At 42.0% G+C, this 21,346-nt stretch overlaps 2 protein-coding genes and 1 pseudogene across 15 annotated transcripts in view; 1 reads left to right on the top strand and 2 right to left on the bottom strand.

The window, feature by feature from the left end:
- NUP210L (nucleoporin 210 like) overlaps window positions 1-14,939 on the bottom strand; it is a 58,612-nt gene extending 43,673 nt beyond the window's left edge. Inside the window, exons 1-8 of the mRNA XM_045583424.1 lie at window positions 14,731-14,939; window positions 12,112-12,248; window positions 10,183-10,314; window positions 9,190-9,283; window positions 7,271-7,421; window positions 4,519-4,651; window positions 3,712-3,870; window positions 1,189-1,257 (exon numbers count right to left, since the gene is read on the bottom strand). Of these exons, the coding sequence (XP_045439380.1) occupies window positions 1,189-1,257; window positions 3,712-3,870; window positions 4,519-4,651; window positions 7,271-7,421; window positions 9,190-9,283; window positions 10,183-10,314; window positions 12,112-12,248; window positions 14,731-14,939 (1,084 nt within the window). The remainder of the gene's footprint in view (window positions 1-1,188; window positions 1,258-3,711; window positions 3,871-4,518; window positions 4,652-7,270; window positions 7,422-9,189; window positions 9,284-10,182; window positions 10,315-12,111; window positions 12,249-14,730) is intronic.
- Window positions 14,940-15,763: 824 nt separating this feature from the next.
- On the top strand, window positions 15,764-15,863 carry LOC118721823 (annotated as a pseudogene).
- A 611-nt stretch (window positions 15,864-16,474) lies between these two features.
- Window positions 16,475-21,346, bottom strand: part of TPM3 (tropomyosin 3) — a 30,127-nt gene continuing 25,255 nt past the window's right edge. For 8 of the 14 annotated variants that reach the window (XM_036441741.2, XM_036441748.2, XM_036441739.2 and 5 more), the window contains one exon: window positions 18,688-19,107. In XM_036441741.2, coding sequence (XP_036297634.1) covers window positions 19,086-19,107 — 22 coding nt within the window. In that variant the 3' untranslated portion in view covers window positions 18,688-19,085. Of the gene's footprint in view, window positions 17,825-18,687; window positions 19,108-21,346 lie in introns of those variants that run through there. The other 6 variants (XM_036441746.2, XM_036441743.2, XM_036441742.2 and 3 more) reach the window with 1 other exon arrangement.

The following is a 21,346-nucleotide window of genomic DNA, read 5'->3' as shown; positions in this document are numbered from 1 at the left end:
CGAAGCCTTAAAAGAACGGCAGTGTCAAAATTGGTTTGCCAAATTTCGTTCTGGTGATTTTTCACTCAAAGATGAAAAACGCTCTGGTCGTCCAGTTGAAGTTGATGACGCCCTAATCAAAGCAAGAATCAATTCGGACTGTCACAGTACAACACGTGAGATTGCAGAGAAGCTTCATGTATCACATACATGCATTGAAAATCACTTAAAACAACTTGGCTATGTTCAAAAACTCGATACATGGCTTCCTCACGAACTGAAAGAATCACAGTTAACACAATGCATTAGCAGCTGCGATTTGCTAAAGAAACGTAATGAAAATGATCCATTTTTAAAACGACTGATAACTGGCAATGAAAAATGGGTTGTTTACAACAATATCAAGCGGAAAAGATCGTGGAGCAGGCCAGGTGAACCAACTCAAACAACATCAAAAGCTGATATTCATCAAAAGAAGGTTTTGTTATCAGTTTGGTGGGATTACAAAGGAATTGTCTACTTTGAACTCTTACCACCCAACCGAACAATCAATTCTGATGTCTACATTGAACAACTACCGAAATTAAACAATGCAGTTGAAGAAAAGCGGCCCGAATTGACAAATTGAAAAGGTGTTGTATTCCATCATGACAATGCAAGGCATCTTTGGTCACTCGGCAAAAATTAATGGAGCTTGGTTGGGATGTTTTGCCACATCCACCATATAGTCCTGACCTTGCACCATCTGATTACTTTTTGTTTTGATCTTTACAAAACTCCTTGAATGGTAAAAATTTCAATAATGATGATGATGTCAAATCGTACCCGATTCAGTTTTTTGCTAATAAAAAACAGAAGTTTTTTGAACGTGGGATTATGATGCTGCCTGAAAGATGGCAAAAGGTCATTGATCAAAATGGGCAATACATTACAGAATAAAGTTATTTAGTTCCATGAAAAAATTGTCTTTGATTTTCTTTAAAAAATCCGCAATTACTTAGCTGCCGACCCAATACATGGATCTTTATATTTTCCAATCTGCTTCACTCTTACAGACAGCATATAACCAGAACAATGTATGAAAAAATGTCAAAGTAAGGTTAAATTTGTAGTTAATTAAGTCTCAAAATGAAGGTTAAAGAAGCGCTATAATTTTCAATATGTTCATTTTAGCTATTTAGCTTTCAGAAAATCATTATCTAAAAATACCTAAAAATCCAGGTTGCACAACATATATGGTGGAATTTGGAAGTCCAGACACAGAGCGCATGTGGACATCTTAATTCGTGCTTAAGGAAATCATATAAGCCAAAGCTGGGTGAAAAGAGAGATGTGTGCTATACCAAAGGGGGAAAAATGAACCCACTAACAAAACTTCTATCTTTTACTAGCCCTTGAAAAGCAAAAACCTAAATATGTACACTTCTGAGAAAAATATGAGGGACTCAATAATCACATGAATCAGGTGTTCTTGAATTTCAAATTTAGAAAAATGGAATGAGAGAAAAAAGGCCATCCTCCACGCTTTTAATATGCGTTTAGCTGCAGGACCCTTTTTCCAAATAAACTTACCCCGAACCTATTATGGAAAGCAGGACAAAGTGGATGGCTCTGGTTGAAGAAATGAACAGGGTGACAGAGGAATAGGGAGAGGCGTGACTTGCATTCAGCCTTCAGCTCTGCAGACTTTTATTTTATTTATATTTTATTGATTTTTTACAGAGAGGAAGGGAGAGGGATAGAGAGTTAGAAACATCGATGAGAGAGAAACATCGATGAGAGAGAAACATCCCTGCTGGGGATGTGCCCACAACCAATGTACATGCCCTTTACCAGAACTGAACCTGGGACATTTCAGTCCGCAGACAGATGCTCTATCCACTGAGCCAAGCCAGTTTCGGCTCTGCAGACTTTTTAAAAAATTACTAATTGAGGCGCTCTCCCTTCTGGGAGCACACACGCTTTTCTTCCCTCTCAGGCGTGCATCTCCTAAGCTCTAAGGGTCCCCATGAGACTTGCAACCGGGGAGCAATGGGCAGCGGCAGCTCGTCCTGGACTAACCCCCTGAACCTGTCTCCAAGGCCCCCTTTTCTCTGACTTTCTAGAGAGCAAAGCGGCCCCATCTAGGATCTCCTGTTGCTTCTTCTACCCTAAGCCCTTCCTTGTTTCACTGTCCCCAGCTTTAATAAATGTCCTCTCTCAAAAAAAAAAAAAAAATCATGAATTGGTTTTCTAATATCTGCAGCAAATCTGTAACACCAAAATGCTTTCTCCTTCCCACTGAAGTTACTTCTGGGTCACTTATACATCATACTACCCATTACCCTCTTCATTTGAAGTTAAATTCTAGCAGAAATATAAATTTATTATTCTACCCATCTATACAGATCTAATTAGGAACATTAATTCCTTCTCAAAAATATACTACATCCATAAGCTAAGAAAAAATATTTCTGCTCTGAGAAACATATAACTGAGGACAGAAAACACCCATGAATTCAAAGTACACTAATTCAGAAATTGTATTAATTCATTCATTCACTGGACTACAATTTCTCACTACATTATTTATAGTGATAACAAAAATAAAATAATATTTACTCTATTTGAAGAATCAAACTTTTATTTTAAAATGTTTTTTTAATTGATTTCAGAGATAGGAAGGGAGAGGGAGAGAAACATCAATGATGAGAAAGAATCAGTTGACTTCTGCACACCCCCTACTGGGAATTGAGCCTGCAACTTGGGCATGTGCCCTGACTGGGAATTGAACTGTGAACTCCCGGCTCATAGGTGGACACTCAACCACTGAGCCACACCAGCCAGGTGAACCTTGCTGTTCTTTAAACATGGCAACATGCTCCTGTTTCAGAACCTTTGCAATTTCTGCCAAAACCAGTTTGGCTCAGTGGATAGGGCGTCGGCCTGTGGACTGAAAGGTCCCAGGTTCGATTCCGGTCAAGGGCATGTACCTTGGTTGTTGGGCACATCCCCAGTGGGGGGCGTGCAGGAGGCAGCTGATCTGTGTTTCTCTCTCATCGATGTTTCTAACTCTCTATCCCTCTCCCTTTCTCTCTGTAAAAAATCAATAAAATATATTTAAAAAAAAATAAAAACATATCTTTGGATGAGGATTTAAGAAATTACTCTCAACTCAACAAATATTAATGAATCATCTTTTTCTCAATTGTTCATGTGAAAACAACAAATAAAATTTTTTTAAAAATCACACACAAGTTTCTCCAAACTGTTTTCCTCAGTCTTATAATGTGATTGAGGTTGCAAATAAGCACTAAAGTCAACAGATATTAAGCTCCATCCAACTACTTCTCTTCCTGTTATTAGAAAGTATAACAATGTGCCGAAACCGGTTTGGCTCAGTGGTAGAGCGTTGGTCTGCGGACTGAAAGGTCTCGGGTTCGATTCCGGTCAAGGGCATGTACATTGGTTTCGGGCACATGCTCAGTAGGAGGCAGTTGGTGGATGTTTCTCTCTCATCAACGTTTCTAGCTCTCTATCTCTCTCCCTTCCTCTCTGTAAAAAAACAATAAAATATATTTTTTTTAAAAGAAAGAAAGTATAATAATGTACAGTGATTGTTAAATAAAACAAACCTATGGAAAATTATGTGTAGTAGTAGTAATATAATCACTCAACAAATTATTTTACCAAGGAGCATTTCTAGCATGCTCAGGGAAAGAGATGTTGGCAGCTAAAACTTGAAAAGGATACTTTTATGGACAAAAATGAGGTTAGCGTGGCCCAGCTGGATGGCGGTCACAGCAGCCGTTTTCTCATCCAGTACAGCCACCTTTCCAGAAGAAGACGCATTATGCGCAACTTTATGGTTTTGTAATTCCAGCATATAATGTTCCAGGGGAAATCTCATCTCTGTAAAACATGGAAGACACACAAATATACAGAGAGCAGCCACCCCAACAGACAAGAGTACAGTGTTGGATTACAAAAGGAAAATTAAGAAGCAGGCCTAGATAAGAGTATGCACAATCTGTTCCTACTTTCCTTTCCACTACAATGAATTTCTACATGCGGCCATGTGGGGAGGGTACTATGAGTTTATTGTAGGCATTACTTGTATTCCTGCATACTGTAAACTGAGAGTAGCAGAAGGAATCCCCACTAGGTCAGTTAGGGAAGAATTAATATTAATGGAGTCAATCACACTTTATAAACTCAATGGGATTTTTGGAGTCAACCGAGTATTCAGTTTTCAGTTACCAAACTAAGTTTTTCAAGAAACTTTTGCCAAGATAATTCATGTCCTTTCTGGTAAAGTTTCTTCCCTTGCCCTGCAGAAGCTAGTACGTTTTTGGTTGTTGTTTTAATGAAGAATTCATACGCCTATGGTTACTGAAGCTTAGCCAAACTATAGCATTTAATCTGCTTAAAATATGGGGGCTATCTCTGTATTAGCTCTAGGATAGCAAATAGAGAAAACTTTATTACAAAAAACGTGGAGCTGCTTCTCACACAAAGGATTTGGGAAATGTCAGTCTTAGGAAATGATAACCCCCTTACCTGTCACTCTTCCCTGAACCATTTTTGCAACTCGGTATCTAATACCTGTTCCCACTAAGAGATAAATATCATGGGATGGCACAAGAAATACATTCTCCAAAACCAGCAGACGTATCACTGCTGCCGCCACTTTCTAAAAGAGGGAAAAAATAAAAATTTCCAAACTTGAGGCCATCTTCCTTGTTAGAAGCTTTATAAAGATTTTTAAAAATGATTTCCTAATCACAAATCATAATTTCAGTTAGCCTTAAAAAATGACAATGAATCCTAATACCATATTAACTTTCTAAGTCATTTTACTAACTTTCTAAGTCACTTATTTTCTAAATCACTCAAACTGAGAATGAAAAACGACGAGCCTTCTAAAGGAGAAGAGTAGGTAAATAAAATGACAAGTATGCTGAAAGGAGAAACGGTAAGATTTCACTGTTATGCCACAGAAATCCTTTTAACCAACCACCAACTGTCTTTCCAGATTAAGTTGAACACTGATTCTTTCTTTTTAAAAAAATATATGTTATTGATTTTTTATAGAGAGAAAAAGGATAGAGAGTTAGAAACATCGATGAGAGAGAATCATCAATCAGCTGCCTCTTGCACACTCCCTACTGGGGATGTGCCCGCAACCAAGGTACATGCCCTTGACCGGAATCGAACCTAGGACCTTTCAATCGCAGGCTGACGCTCAATCCACTGAGCCAAACCGGTTTTGGCTGAACATTGATTCTTGTGAAGGCTCACCCAACACAAGGCTAGTAGGCTGCCCTCTGGGACATCTATATACTTGTGTTCCTGCCACTTGCAGTAAATGCTAATCACAAGACTATTTTCCCCCAAACCCATTTATGCCAGTAGCACTTCTATATATATAAAAGACTGGTCGGTATCTATGATGCACGCTGACCACCAGGAGGCAGATGCTTAATGCAAGAGCTACTGAGCTGCAGTGACTTGGCAGAGGCAGTTCTTGGGTGATGTACCCCAGAACCAGAGAGTAGGGAGCCCAATTCCTTGCAGGGCAGTGCAAATTCCACCTTCAGCTGTGGGTTATGTTGTTGCTGGGACACTGTTAGCCCCGAATCTGATTTACTGCACACTGGCGTCTGCATTCCCCACCCTGCACAGCAACAACTTTGCAGAGTGCCCTCTCACACTCCGGGACCCCTTGGGGGATGTCGGAGAGCGGGTTTCGGCCCTATCCACACAGGCTAGACCGAGGGACCCCACCTGCCAGAGGGACCCTGCTCATTCCACATTTGCCCCTCCAGCCACAGTGCCACCACAAGAATTCTTATTAATTTCCTTAGAATGTGCATGAATCCGTGCACTGGGCCACTAGTTTAATTATAAACCACTAAAAAATAAACCATGACTGCAAAAATAAAACAGTTGTGCCCTAACTGGTTTGGCTCAGTGGATAGAGCGTTGGCCTGCGGACTAAAGGGTCCCAGGTTCAATTCTGGTCAAGGGCATGTATAATATCTTGGTTGCGGGCACATCCCCAGTAGGAGGTGTGCAGGAGGCAGCTGATGGGTATTTCTAACTCTCTATCCCTCTCCCTTCCTATCTGTAAAAAAATCAATAAAATATATGGGGAAAAATAGTTGTTTCCACAAAAAATTTAAACCTTTCTTTAAATTGATTTGAGAGAGAGAAAAACAACACACACACATAGATTTTGTGTTCTACTCATTTATGCATTCATTGGTTGATTCTTGTATGTGCGCTGACTGGGGATTGAAACCACAACCTTGGCATATTGAGACAATGCTCTAAGGTCTAAGCAACTGAACTATGTGGACAGTGAAAACAACAATTTAAAAGTTTTGAAAAGTTAGCCGAAACCGGTTTGGCTCAGTGGTGGAGCATCGGTCTGCAGACTGAAAGGTTTGATTCCGGTCAAGGGCATGTACCTTGGTTGCGGGCACATCCCCAGTAGGTGGTGTGCAAGAGGCAGCTGGTCGATGTTTCTCTCTCATCGACATTTCTAGCTATTTATCCCTCTCCCGTCCTCTCTGTGGAAAATCAATAAAATATATATTTTTTAAAAAGTTTTGAAAAGTTAAAAGCAAACTGCTAAAATGTGCTATTAAATTGGGTTTAGGTGTGAAATGTAAAAATTCTTGAAAAATATGGAATTATGTATTCAAATTGCTTCACACGTCTGATTTTTCACTTTACCACAAAATGAAAAGAAGAAACTAGAAACCAATTTATACAAGAAACAGCAGGTATATTTCTAACCAGTGAGCTCATGATCAAAGAAAGGTCTTGGACCTACACCAAAGGTTTGGTGAATAAAATGCAGCTATAGCCCGGCCAGCATGGCTCAGTGGTTGAGTGTCAACCTATGAACCAGGAGGTTGGGGTTCAATTCCAGGTCAGGGCATATGTCCGGGTTGGGGCTCCATCTCTAGTGGGGTGTGTGTGGGAGGCAGCCAATCAATGATTCTCATCACTGATGTTTCTATCTCTCTCTTCCTCTATGAAATAAATAAAAATATTTTAATGCATTTATATGTTTTAATATAATAGAAAACAGCAGTTGTATTTGTAATAGGTAACAAAATGTTTAAGGAAGACAAGTATTGTTTTTCACGTTTACCCACTTCAAATTATTTTTTCAATTAAATGACTATTAGCCCAAATTATATCAGGTTAGATAGAAAGCTTCTATTATAGATAAGCATAAGAAACTATATTTTATGTAGGCGAGACTAGTAAATCACAGTTTATAGCACAAACTTTTTACCTTATAAAATGGTTCCAAAATTTGAACTTTTACAATAGCTGCACCAGTTTTAATCCCAGACACCAAAATTATATCTCCTTGTTTTCCCTCTTTTTCCATCTCAGTTATATATGCTGGGGGAGAATATTCTGCTTCAGAGTATTTTAGAATCCTAAAGAGATTAAAAATAGGGTTTGTTTCTAATATAATCAAATAATCAGTCTTCTTCCAAAAGGCCCTAAGCAACTTTAAACCTAGACTCTTCAATCTCTATACAGTATACAAAATTGTGTTATATTTTTTTATCGTTAACCTTCACCTGAAGATTTTTTTCCATTGATTTAAAAAATATTTTTATTGATTTTAGAGAGGAAGGGAGAGGAAGAGAGAGATAGAAATATCAATGATGAGAGAGAATCATTGATTGACTGATGCCTCCTGTACAATCCCCTACTGGGGATCGAGCCCACAACCTGGGCATGTGCCCTTGACTGGAATTGAACCTGGGACCCTTCAGATTACAGGCCGACACTGAATCCACTGAACCAAACCAGCTAGGGCTCCATTGATTTTTTTTTAAAAATATATTTTATTGATTTTTTACAGAGAGGAAGGGAGAGAGATAGAGAGCTAGAAACGTCAATGAGAGAGAAGCATCGACCTGCTGCCTCCTGCACATCCCCCACCGGGGATGTGCCTGCAACCAATGTACATGCCCTTGACCAGAATCGAACCTGGGACCTTTCAGTCTGCAGACCGACGCTCTACCACTGAGTCAAACCGGTTTTGGATCCATTGATTTTTTTAGAGAGAGTTGAAGGGAGGGAAGAAGGGGAGGGGAGGGGAAAAGAAAGAGAGAAAGAGAGACATCTACTGGCTGCCTCCCGCAGGCGCCCAACCAGGGTCAGGGATCGAACCTGCAAGCAGGTTCATGCCTTTGACCAGGAGACCCTTCAGTGCTAGCTCAGCGCTCTAACCACTGAACTACTGGCCGAGGCAAAAATTTTAACATTTCCCCCCACACACACAGACTATATAGAAGAAAAGTATTTAATATGCCTCTAGCTAAAATTGGATGGTCTCAGAGCTATTTCTTGGTACTGAAGAAAAAATTTCATACTATTTTTCCCACTTACTGTATTTCAGCATGTGCAAATAGCTTAAACAAAAAAACAGCCAGAATATATACCTGACTCAAATAATCTATATGTTTAAAAGGCTAATATGAAAAATTTCTCCTCAGGCCGAGACCGGTTTGGCTCAATGGATAGAGCGTCGGCTTGGGGACTGAAGGGACCCGGGTTCGATTCCGGTCAAGGGCATGCACCTTAGTTGCGGGCATATCCCCAGTAGGGGATGTGCAAGAGGCAGCTGATCGATGACTCTCTCTCATCGATGTTTCTGACTATCTCTCTCACTTCCTCTCTGTACAAAATCAATAAAATATATTAAAAAAAAAAAAAAAAAGAAAAAGAAAAAAAAAGAAAAATTTCTCCTCAGGAGTTCAACCAGGAGACCTAGAGTTTGATCGCTCACTATGACATGTGCTGATCACCAGGGGGGGCACGTGGAACAAAGGAAGGCTCCGGCTTGTAGCCAGAATACTCCGATCAGTACTGACCACCAGCCAGGCCTAGGGACCTTACCAGTGTACAAATTTTGTGCACCGGGCCTCTAAATGTACATACTAGTAATCCTGAATGCGTGAACTCCTTTGCAATTCATCAAATTAAAACTATCCTAATGGTACCCTATATCCATACCATACTATATCCTGCATCCTACTGTACCAAAGACATCCCCCCACCTGGTAAATTTATCTGTTCCAAAGGAGCTCAGTCAGCAGGATTAATGCCCTTACAAATGGTGGTTGTTCAGTGTACCACTAAGGCAGAAGTCTCCTTCAGAGTCAGAGGGTATATGTGAGGTTGCAAGGTTACCTAATTTTGTGAGACAGTTCTCCTCTTGATGATTCGTTGTCCTTGGCAATGCTCCACTCAAACATCATCCCTGCCAAACTACTAAAAGTATTTCCTGTAGATCAAGTCAAATGCAGACAAGACAGAATCACATACTCAAAACCATTTAGGTATCTTGAACTAAAAAGGAAAACCTAACTAGTAAGTTACTTTTGGGCCTTTTTCATGAACAAATAGCTACACTTATCATTGATTAATTAAAATACATATACCAGGAAGATCCCTACATAAACAATATAAGTGCTATTGCTGCACAAGCTTTCTGAAAGTAAAAAAAACTCAAAATGATTAGCTTCTGGTTGACAAAAATTACGCCACTTTTTCTGTTTCTCTTTACCTAAAGGCCACCTTGTAGTCTACCTCAGAGTTTATAAGGAACCCTAAATCCTGGTCCCTTCAACAAAAATTTTATAAAATTGAGATTCTAGAATAATACATTCACTCTTCAGACTTAAAAAACTATTCTTTACTGAATAGTTTAGAAAGAGGCAATAACTATAAATGTTTTAAATGTATTATAACATCAGCATAGTATATTAAGCTATATAAAACCAGGCTCAAGAAAGACAAATTTAAAATTATAAAACTTTTTTTTACAGGTTTACATTGAATTTTCCTAGCCTACAGAAAGAGGACGTATCAAAACAGAGCTAACAATAAATTCTAAAAAAGGGTTCTTAGTTGCTGGTTTTGGAATCATCAGCAGAAGCTAAGTGGCAGAATTTGGACATTCAAAAAAACTTCTGAGATAACCAACTATCCAATTTAGCAGAAAAATTTTATGAAAGTGTACTGAACCATGCTCAGAATGATTAATTCCTCATGTACATGAGCTTCACATGAGAAAATAAATATTGCTTCCACTCTGCTTTTATCTTTCAAGTTTCTGTTTCCAAGTACTAAACATACAGGAGGTATTTAAGTAATTTTGCTGAATCTTCTGAACTTTTGTACCTTCAGCATCCAAGGCCCTCACCATCAGTTCCAGGGGTGAATCGTCTACATAAAGTTCCCGAGTTCGAGATATAATCTCAATGCTGTCTATCATATCAACCTTCACATCACAGCGCAGCTCATGGTCAGTCACTGCAATGAATCCAAACACTGAGAGCTTAATTCAACAGCTCATAGCTCTACTCAATGTCATACACCCTCACAATCTTATTCTAAATAATAGGAAAAAAAAGAAAGGCTGTAACAGTTGCTTTCAACCCGTGGAAGAAAACAACACAATGACAAAATGTAAGAACTTTTGTTTGTAATAAAACACTAGACCGGTGACTCCCCAACACTGATCTACAATGAATGTTTTCATTCATCCATTGAAAAATGAGAAAAAATAATGTAAAATAGCACATAATCGAATGTATTCACTTTAAAGGACTATACTTTATTTTTACATTTTATCTTACTTTTGAAGTCAAAATGTTTTTCCTTTATGAAATTATAGTAATAGGTTTTTAAAAATGTATTTAGTAAAATAAAATGGTTGCAACAATGTCAGTCCTACCAAAAAAATTTCTCTTTATTTTTCCAATTTCTCCCCTTTTAAAAAAAATATATTTTATTGGTTTTTAGAGAGGAAGGAAGAGAGAGAGTTAGAAACATCAGTCAGCTGCCTCCTGCCCACCCCCTACTGGGGATGTACCTGCAACCAAGGTATATGCCCTTGACCAGAATCGAACCTGGGACCTTTCAGTAAACAGGCTGACACTCTATCCCCTGAGCCAAACCGGCTTCGGCTAATTTCCCCCTTTGGACCATGAGATTAAAAGGCCTGGGAATCATGTATTAGATACAATCAGAGTTCCAGACAATATAGTCATAATGAAATTCATAAACACAAATTGAAACAGTACAGAATGAAATGAAGATGAAATAAAAATTGTTTGATACTATCCTTTAATAGTACTTCCCTGTCATATTTACCACATGTAGAGGACTGTCTAAATAGCCAACCCATTCTGCTGTTGTAACTACACATTTTTATTTATTTTTTTAAAAAATATATTTTATTTAAAAGCATTTCTTGAGCTGTTCTAGTTTAAAACAGACTGGTGCAGTACTACCCAAACTTTCATATGGATGAGAATCACCCAGAAAGCTTGTTTTGGGACCACCCCAGAGATTCTGATAAGCAGAACTGAGATGGCCTAAAGCATTGTCCCGTGCACTGGAAGGTCGGTCACCTGTTCGGTTCCTGGTCCAGGCACATACCTAGGTTGCTGGTTCTATCCCCAGTGGGGGCATGTGCATGAGGCAACCAACTGATGTTTCTCATACCATCACTTCCATATTTGTGTGTGTGTGTGTTTTCTTTCTCCCACCGTCCCTCTCTAAAAACAAACAAACAAAACCTCTAACAAGCTCCAGGTGTTGCTGATAGTACAGGTTCACCGACCACACTGTGAGAAGTACTAGTCCTTTTTTTTTTTTTTTAATATATTTTATTGATTTTTTACAGAGAGGAAGGGAGAGGGATAGAAAGTGAGAAACATCAACCAGCTGCCCATTGCACACCCCCTACTGGGGATGTGTCCGCAACCAATGCATATGCCCTTGACTGGAATCAGACCTGGGACCCTTCAGTCCGCAGACCGACACTCTACTGAGCCAAACCGGTTTTGGCGAGAAGTAGTATTAGTCTTTATATTACTGCCTTTGGCCTTATTCAGTCCAAGCTCAGATCTTAACACTTAAGCTAGTTCTGATAAGTAATTCTTTCCCTCTTGTATCAGGTACCATGCCAGGTGCTGAATATACAAAAAAGAGTAATAATAATAATTATTATTATTATAATAAAATAAAATAAAAAAATTAAAAAGTCACAGAATAGGATGCCACAATTATTTTACTGTTACATATTGTTTTCTCTCAACATACCTATCTCTCGAGCAAGAATAATACTGCTGAGGCGTATAGGTTGGGTAGATTCGGCAAAAATTACAGCTTTTTGGGAACATAAGATGTCATTTTCATATAAAGGCTCAACAGTTACTACATCAGGATGGGTGGAATGCCTGCCAGAATAAAATGCTTAAGAGTATGAAATAAGAATAAGTGGGTTAACGTTTGGTGGAACACAAATTCTTTTATTTTGTCCATTATTACATACTGTCATTTAAAGAGTGTATTTAAATGACACTCTTCAAAATAGAAACATTACTTAGGACACAAGATTTAAGTGGGAGAGTTTGGCTCAGCCGGTGTGGCTTAGCAGTTGAGCATTGCCCTATGAACCAGAAGGCCACGGTTTGATTCCCAGTCAGGGTAAATGCCTAGGTGTGGATTTAATCCCCAGTGAGGGGCGTGCAGAAGGCAGCCAATGGACGATTCTCTCTCATCATTGATGTTCCTATCTCTCTATCTCCCTCTCCCTTCCTCTCTGAAATCAATTTAATTTTTTTCAAAGATTTAAGTGGGAGAAACTGATCAGAACCATTTCCCAATGATCCCATGTGCAAAATTATCTTCCTTTCTCAATATTTAAAATTAGATTGCTACATTTTCCCCTCGGCATGTAAAAATAGGATTGATGTGTTTCCAATAATGAGAGAAGTGGTTTTCTTATACTCTCAGGAATGAGTTTCCTTCAATTCCAGAAACTGGGTTGCTGATATCTAAGATGAATAAGGCTGCTAAAATGATGAGGTCCAAGGTCACTTAAAAAAAAGGTCATTAATATTTCTGGATGGATGGAATGGCTTTCAATGCTAGAAAGATTCCTTGCATCATCATCTCAATCAGGAAATACATCACACTGAGCTATTTTACAATTAAACTTCCCTTATACTTCCTTGTGAAATGGGATGTGAACTTCTTACACTCTAAACTAGGGGTGTCGAACTCAATCAGAGAAGGGGCCAAAATCTAAAATCCAGCCTAAATCGCGGGCCGAATGGTTTACTGAACAGTCATAAACTGTCATTGTGATGGAAACGCAGCGGAGTGCAGTGATGACAGCGCGGTGCGGGCCACATTGCAAGGCCTGGCGGGACGGATTTGGCCCGCGGGCCTTGTGTTTGACACATGTGCTCTAAACAAACCGTAGTGCTCTCTTAGGACAGGGGTGGGGAATGCCTGGCCTGAGGGCTGTGTAAAGCCCATGCAATGCTTTGGTGTGGCCCTGCCAAGGAATTAGGGTTGAGTTAATTAAACGTTTGACCAAATATAGTAAGCTAATTTTTTAAAATTGTATTTTTATTGATTTCAGAGAGGAAGGGAGGAGAGCAACCCGGGCATGTGCCCTGACCAGGAATCCAATCGCCACTTCCTGGCTCAGAGGTCCCTGCTCGACTGCTGAGCCACACCAGGCAGGCTCAGCTGATACTTTCGAATGGCCCACGAATGATGTTATAAATATCCAAATGACCTTCGGCAGAAACAAGGTTCCCCAACCCTGTCTTGAGATGGTAAGTGGAAACCCACTCCTTTTAGGGTGAACCCCTGAGACTCTGAAGCCCACCTCAGTCAGGTTCCCTCATTGAAGGTCAAGGGTTATTTAGGTGACCTCACAACCTACCACCGAGTCCTCCCACCCATGAAAACCTGTCTTTCCATCCTCAGTCAGAGAGTCATCCCCTTAGAGCGGAGTACCCTTGTCCTCCCCGTTCAGGGGGTTAGGGGGAAAACCTATTACAGGCAGATCCCATCTTCACCCACAATGGATCTTTTCATATTGCAGGAAGTTTGGACTTCGTGGGTCTCAGTTCCCTCATCTGTAAAATAGGACTAATTGTGCTTATTTCACAAGACTTTAAAAATGAGTTAATACATGCAATGTGCTTAGTTAAGTACACAATGATTTATGTTTTAAGATGCCTTCACAGGGAAAACCCCACCTTAGTGGGGATGCTTACACTCCAAGCCTCTGCTCCTAGTAAGTTCCCTCTGGCCTTTCTCACGCTGGCTGTGTGCCCTGGGGTGGGAGTAGGGGAGGTCCCCACGTTGGTTAGCCCCAATACCAAAGACCTCCCACACAGGGCTTCCGTGGGCTCTAATGGCCACTCACACAGCCAGTCACATACACACACACACACACACACACACACACGGCCAGTCACACACACACACACACACACACACACACACACACACACACACACACACACGGCCAGTCACACACACACACACACACACACACACACACACACACACGGCCAGTCACACACACACACACACACACACACACACACACACACGGCCAGTCACACACACACACACACACACACACACACACACGGCCAGTCACACACACACACACACACACACACACACACACACACACACACACACGGCAGTGGCACATCCTGGGCAGGTCTCAGGTAAGAGCCGTGTCCCACGGGGCCTTGGGGTGTCCCCCGTGGGGTAGGTCGCACGGGTCTCTGGCCACTCACTCCCACCGGCACCCCTCTCCCTCCGGAGGTGACGGTGGGCACCGCCTTCCCGGGCCTCTCCCTCGCCGGGGCCGGGGGGCGTGGGGGGCACAGTGACCGGCCTCACCACGTGTAGCAGCCGCGCTGGGCCTCCAGCAGGAAGGGCGCGCGGCCGGCCTCGCGGCTGAAGGGCAGCAGCACCTGCGGGACCTTCAGCTTGTTGGCCGGGGCCCCGGGCAGCAGGACCAGGACCAGGAGGAGGAGGAGGAGGCCGGGTCGGGCCGAGCAGGAGGGCAGGCCCAGGCCTGGGCGCCCCGGGGCCCCGGAGCCGGTCATGGCGCCCGCGGACTCGGGTTCTCACCTCCGCGTCAGGCCGCACCTCGCGCGGGATTGTGGGAACTCCTCTCTCCAACGCTCCAGCAGGATGGGAACCTTAGGCACAAGCCCAGCTGCCCACTTAGATACTGGAGGGCAGACCTTGTTAATAACAATCAAAGCGTCTAAAAAAAAACTTTCTCCCAGTTTAATTCTATTGCCTACCTTGTTATTAGGCCCCTAACCCCACCCCACCTCCAATTTTTTTTTGGGGGGGATGGGCAGTATTTCTATGCATGGATCCGGGCCTATTAACGGAAAAACTTCCAGTCTTCAGTATAAACAGCGAGAGCTGGTCGTTGTCAAAGGAGCTGTGTCATCTCACTAGTATGTCAACTTCACGTCTGCCTCAGGCCAGGGTGCAGGGAATGCCAGGCACTGATGTGTCAAACTTTGAAAGCTACCCACTCACACAATCTCTGAGCAAATATTAAGAGCATGTCTTTTAAAAATATATATATTTTATTGATTTCAGAAAGGGAGAGGGAGAGATAGAAACATCATTGATGAGAATCATTAATTGACTGCCTTCCCCATGCCCCACTGAGGATTGAGCCCACAACCTGGACATGTGCCACGATTGGCAATTGAACTGTGACCTCCTGGTTCATAGGTCAAGGCTCAACCACTGAGCCACACCAGTTGAGCTAAGAGCACTTCTTCTTAAGGGTTTCAGATTCCATTCCCGGTCAAGGGCACATGCAGGAGGCAACCAATCGATATACCTCTCTCACATCAATGTTTCTCTCTCCAACCCTCCCACTCTCTCTAAAAAAATTAATGGAGTGCTCGCTTTAGCAGTACATATACTAAAATTGGAATGAGAGATTAGCATGGCCCCTGGGCAAGGATGACACACAAATTTGTGAAGCGTTCCATAGTTTTCTCATTTATCCTATATAATAAAAGCCTAACGTGCTAAGTGTCTGGTCTACTGTTCAACCAATCAAAGCATAATATGCTAAGGCTGCTCAACTGCTCGCTATGTCATGCACTAATCACCGGGGGCAGTCAACAGGTCAACCAGTTGCTATGATGTGCAATGACCACTAGGGGATAGATGCTCCAACTGGTAGGTTAGCTTGCTGCTAAGTAAGACAGGCCAGACATGCCCCGGAACTCCCGGAAGGGAAGAAAGGAGACATATGTACTCCTCTTTATAATATTTGAAGCAATAAAATCATTTTTTTAAAAAAAATCAATGGAAAAAATATCTTCAGGTGAGGATTAACAAAAAAAAAAGGATTGGCACATAATTTTTTTCAAAATTTCCCTTTACCCGATAATACATGTTATCTTTGTTTTACCGTTGTTATATTAGAACATTACAACTAGGAACTCAGCGCTGAGTTTTGAACCCCGTTTTGGTATGCTATGTCCTGTTGCTACCACCTACAAAGATCTGATTTTTAGCCCAAACCTTAGTTCCTGTGGAGAAAGCACACTTGGATTAGTAAAAAATAAAATAAAATAAAGAAGTCAAGTAGGTCTGGAGGTTGGAGGGACTGGTTCTTTATTTTAAAAAGATACTTGTTCAATTTTCAGTATCAAAACAGTTGCACTATTGGTTTCTCCTTCTACCAATTGGCCCCCAGCGGGACCACACCAAAGGAGAGTACATTTTAAGCCGATAAGCTGCAGGATGCGCACCTAACAGACCTCAGGAAACCGCTCTAAAATCGGGGCACTGGTATGAAAGGAACTTGAAGATCAGCACACTGCCAGCCCGGACTGCAGCGAGCTCTCATAGCCGGTGTGGCCGGTGTGGCCAGGGTGGCCCCACCTCAAAGAAGCAGAGTTTCAAAATAATACAAAATTTAAAAAGTCTTGTACATAAACTATTCAAGATTTCTCCAGCACTATCTGGTACAAAGCACAAATGAGATGGCACTTTTAGAGACAGCAGCTTCAGACCCAGAGGCGGGTAATGAGATGAGTTCCATTTGGCTAAATCAGTGGCAAAAACATAATTCTCTTTCTTTCAAGGAGGCAGGAGGGCAAATAATTGGTCACTTCAACGTAAGTGGCACATGATCCACTTTGTGAACCAGTGGGGAAAGGGTAGAGATGGGACAAGAATTTGGTCTCTGACAGAGAGGTCTCACCGTTTTAATTTGGCCACTTCTGAGGGAAAAAATAAACGGCCCAAAGATGCCTTAAAAGCTGAAACTAAACATCACTTTTTTGGGGGGTGGGGAGGGGTGAACCCCTCCTGGAATCACCCTTTCAATTGGCTAGCACTCCGCACAAAGGAACGGTCCCCATAGAGGCCTTCTCTGGGTCTGTGTGGCTCTCCGGAAGGCAGGCCCATCCTTTCCCTCCTCCGTGGAGAGGGCAGCATGGATGGAGCTGAAAAACCACCTCCTGAACGTGAGAAAGGGATTGGACTGTTGCTTGAGAATCGTGGAATTACTTGGAATGTTTTACAAGTGGTTGCCACATCAACAACAAAAAAGGTAATTACAAAATGTGTACATCACAACATGCTTTTAAAGACACTTTGCATTGTGCTCACATTCCCTTCAATGTTGTTCCCAAAGGTGCTCAGCCTCTGGCCCAATCAAAATCTCTGGGGGAGGCAGAGGCAGTTTGGCGGAAAAGACGCAGGGCTTTGGGGGTGGGGTGGGGGGGGGGCAGTGAAAGGAGAAAGCAGCCTTCCAGTTAAAGATCAGCCCTCAGTTTAAAGGTCAGCTCCAAGCAGGCTGGCCTCAGGCGGAGTCAGGGTCAGAGGGAGGAGCAGCGGCAGGGCGGGACTGGGTGGCTCTACATCTCATTCAGGTCAAGCAGAGTCTGGTCCAGCATCCTTTGTGTACAGAGGTGCTCCTCTTTGGTGCATTTCAGTTTATCTAATGGGGGTAAAGGAAGAGACATTAAAAGCCGGAAGTAAATTTCTGGGTCTACCCACTCTGAGAATTGCTCCTGTCGCAGGGAAGCCGCAGATTAATAAAGCAGTTGCCTTCTCAGCCACAAGTGAGTGAGCTGCATCACTTGGTTTTGCAGGGCCCCTGGCTTGCCTACAGAAGTTGCAGGCGCTGCTGTGCTTCTGGGGGAGTTGGGAACCTTATCAGTCATTTCCTCTACTTCCCACACCAGACCAGCTTCCGGTCCCCCAAAAGGAGGCAGCCTTAAACATCACCATCGACTCCTTTAGGCTTTGCCCGGAGAACAATGGCTCACCGAGGTTGGACCACTGAGAGTAAGGATGGGTATATTTCTACCATAGAAACCCTAGGACCTCAATTAGAATACAGGGGGATTCTCATGAGCTAGAGAGGAAAGGAATAATTGGTGGGATGAATAAAAGAATCCCCACAGTTAAGTAAAATACTCTGTAAAGAAAATAAAGCCAAGAACACTATCAAACAAACATGTAAGCAAAACCTTAAGATTTTTGCAGTGTTTATTCAGAACTAGCTTGTGACACAGTTAGTTAAAGTTAAACATAAAATCAGGAAAAAGCAACATGGAAAATGTCAGGAAGAAGACTAGCAGCTGGACATCAAAGAGAATCTAATCTGCCCAGGAAGCAAACCTCTCTGTTCTAAGAAGGTGGGAAAATACTGAAATCTTTAACGCGGGGAAGGTGATGGCACAGACCTATTAATATCACACACCCTGTCCTTTCCCTCCCCCCCCCTCCCTTTTTTTTTTGCATCCAGTCAGAAGGGCCCATCGCTGGGCCTGCAGATAAAGCAGTTTCACCATCTTGTCAAGTCATTCCTTTTATTGTTAGAAAACATCCATGCAAGGGTCAGTCACAAGTGAAAGAACAGCAAGTAAGGGTGGAAAGCAGAAAACTCTCCCAAGTTTTCTCACTATAACCTCTCAGGCCCCTCCCGCCATCACTCACAACCTCTTGAAAAGGGATAGAAATGCAGTATTAAACATTCCTACTATACAAGAAGTCAACAATATTCTAACCGCTCCAAATAAAAAGCAATTTGCTTAGGGTAACATAGTAAATGTTAAAAGTCAATCAGCTTTTTGCTGGGGTCCAGGCAGTGGTGTGAGCACTAAGCTCGGTTAATGGGCATCGGGGAGCCCTGCCATCAGTCACACAGATCATGCAGCGTTAGCTTCAGCTCATTAGAAAGCAGGCGGTTTCGCTCAAGTTGGCTGTAGAGACACTCTGCGGCAGCGACAGGAAGGAGAGAAAACAGGAGGAGAGGAGGAAGAGGAGGAGAAAAGAGAAAAAGGGAAGGTTAGTCGAGTACCAGATGTAAACCTGAGACTTTCACCTAGCTGGCACACATGACATGCATCTGTAAGGCAGAGTGGATGCAAGGATGATTCAGACAGAGGGCAATAGAGTCAGGTGATGGAAGGACCAACAGAGGAATAAAACAAAACACTCAGACCAACAAGTTGGAAGGACATGATGAGGGGGGGAAAACACATCCATAGTATATATTCCCTGGGTTGAGAAACAGAGACAAGTGAATCGGCAGAGAAAGGAATACAGCTCAAGTATAAGAAATACATTTATAATAATGAGGTTTGGAAGGACAAGTGAACAGTTGAACATTTTTCTGTGAAAGCATTTAATGTACCATTATGAATGGTAGATTGGGACAAATATCCCTATACCCACTAAATCCTACACTTTCTAATGCATCTTGTAGGCACTGCAATAGAACTATCATAATGGTTTATTCAAGCAAAATCCAACTTCCCCCCTTTTAAAAACAAACAAAAAACCCACCCCCAAACCTGTTAGGGCCAGGGAAGTTGAATTACTGGTACAAGCCAATCAAGACTATCCTATTCTAGTTTTTTTTTTTTCTTTTCAGATTCACTTGCAGCTAGAGATAGTCATGTGATCCAGTTCTGACCAATGAGATATAGAAATTAATCTGCTGGGAGTTCCTGGGAAAATTTTAGCTTCCCTTCTTGCCTTTGAATATGGTTGTGATGGCTAGAGCTACATATTCCAACTTTAAAAGACCAAAAGAATCACACTAAGTCCAGCTATATTAGACCACAGTTGCTCAAGCCTAAACTTCTATTATGCAATAAAAATAAAACCCATATTTATCTTAGCTGCTGTTTCCTACAACCCAAACATTCCCGAAACAAGTAGTTAAGTGCTTAAGTTCCTTGACTTTGTCTGGATTTTCTCCTCGGAGCACACCTTAAAGAGGGGGTACGGAGAGTCCAAATCCCGCACAGGGGTAATGGAAATTTGTATCAGCCTCTGAAGTTCATGTAAAGTTTCTTTCTGTTTTACAGTCTGTTTCAAAATTATCTAAAGATGTCACCATGAGCCCTGATCAGTGTAGTTCAGTGGTTAGAGTGTCTGCCTAAGCACCAAAGGGTCTGTCTGGGGTTTGATTCCTGGTCAAGAGCAAGTACCTGGGTTTCAAGTTCGCTCCCCACCCACCTCGGACAGGACAGTGCAGGAGGCAACTAGTCGATGTGTCTCTCTCACATCAATGCTTCTGTTTCTTTCTGTACCCCCCACCCATCCATTCCACTCTCTCTGATAGCAATGGCGAAAAAATCCTCAGGTGAGGATTAACAAAAACAGACAAAAAAGATGTCAATGTGAAAAAGATACTTTTATGCTCCCAATAATACTTTTCCACTTTATATACACTATCAAAACAAAAAGCACAGCCCTGGCTGGGGGTGCTCAGTGAGTTGGAGCATTGTCCCGAACACCAAAAGGTTTCACGTTTAATTCCCAGTCAGGGTGCATATGAGGGGCAACCAATCAATGTTTCTCTTTCTCCTTCTCCCCCTTCCTTTTTTACTTTTTTTTTTTTTTTTTTTGTCAGAGAAGGAGAGGGAGAGAATCATTGACTGGCTGCCTCCTGCACATGCCACACGGGGGATCAAGCCTGCAACCTGGGCATGTGCCCTGATGGGAATCAAACCCTGATCTCCTGGTTCATAGGTCAACACTCAGCTGGGCTCTCCCCGTTCCTTTTACTATTATCTTTTTCTTTGCTATTATTTCCCCCCTTCCTTTTAAAATCAATAAAAACATATCCTCAGGTGAGGATTAAAAAGAAAACAAGCAAGTATGTATAAGATCCTGGTAGATGGAATACCCCAAAATAACAGCTTTTTAAAATTTTATTTATTTTTTTAGAGAGAAAGGAGAGGGAGAAACATTGATGAGAGAGAACCACCCACTGGCTGCCCACTGTACAACTACTGGGGATTGAGCCAGAAACCAAGCATGTGCCCCTGTTGGGAATCAAACCCGTGACCTCTCAGAGCCACACCATCCAGGACAATAGCTGTATTTTTTTATTATTATTATTGATTTCAGAGAGAGAGAGAGAGAGAGAGAGAGAGAGAGAGAGAGAAACATCAATGATGCAAGAAATTCATTCATCAGCTGCTTCCTGCACACCCCACCC

Source organism: Pipistrellus kuhlii, unplaced genomic scaffold (assembly GCF_014108245.1).
Source record: "Pipistrellus kuhlii isolate mPipKuh1 unplaced genomic scaffold, mPipKuh1.p scaffold_m20_p_18, whole genome shotgun sequence".
Classification (NCBI taxonomy): Eukaryota; Metazoa; Chordata; class Mammalia; order Chiroptera; family Vespertilionidae; genus Pipistrellus; species Pipistrellus kuhlii.
Note: the sequence above shows the minus strand (reverse complement) of the source record. Positions and strands in the feature narration are given on the sequence as shown.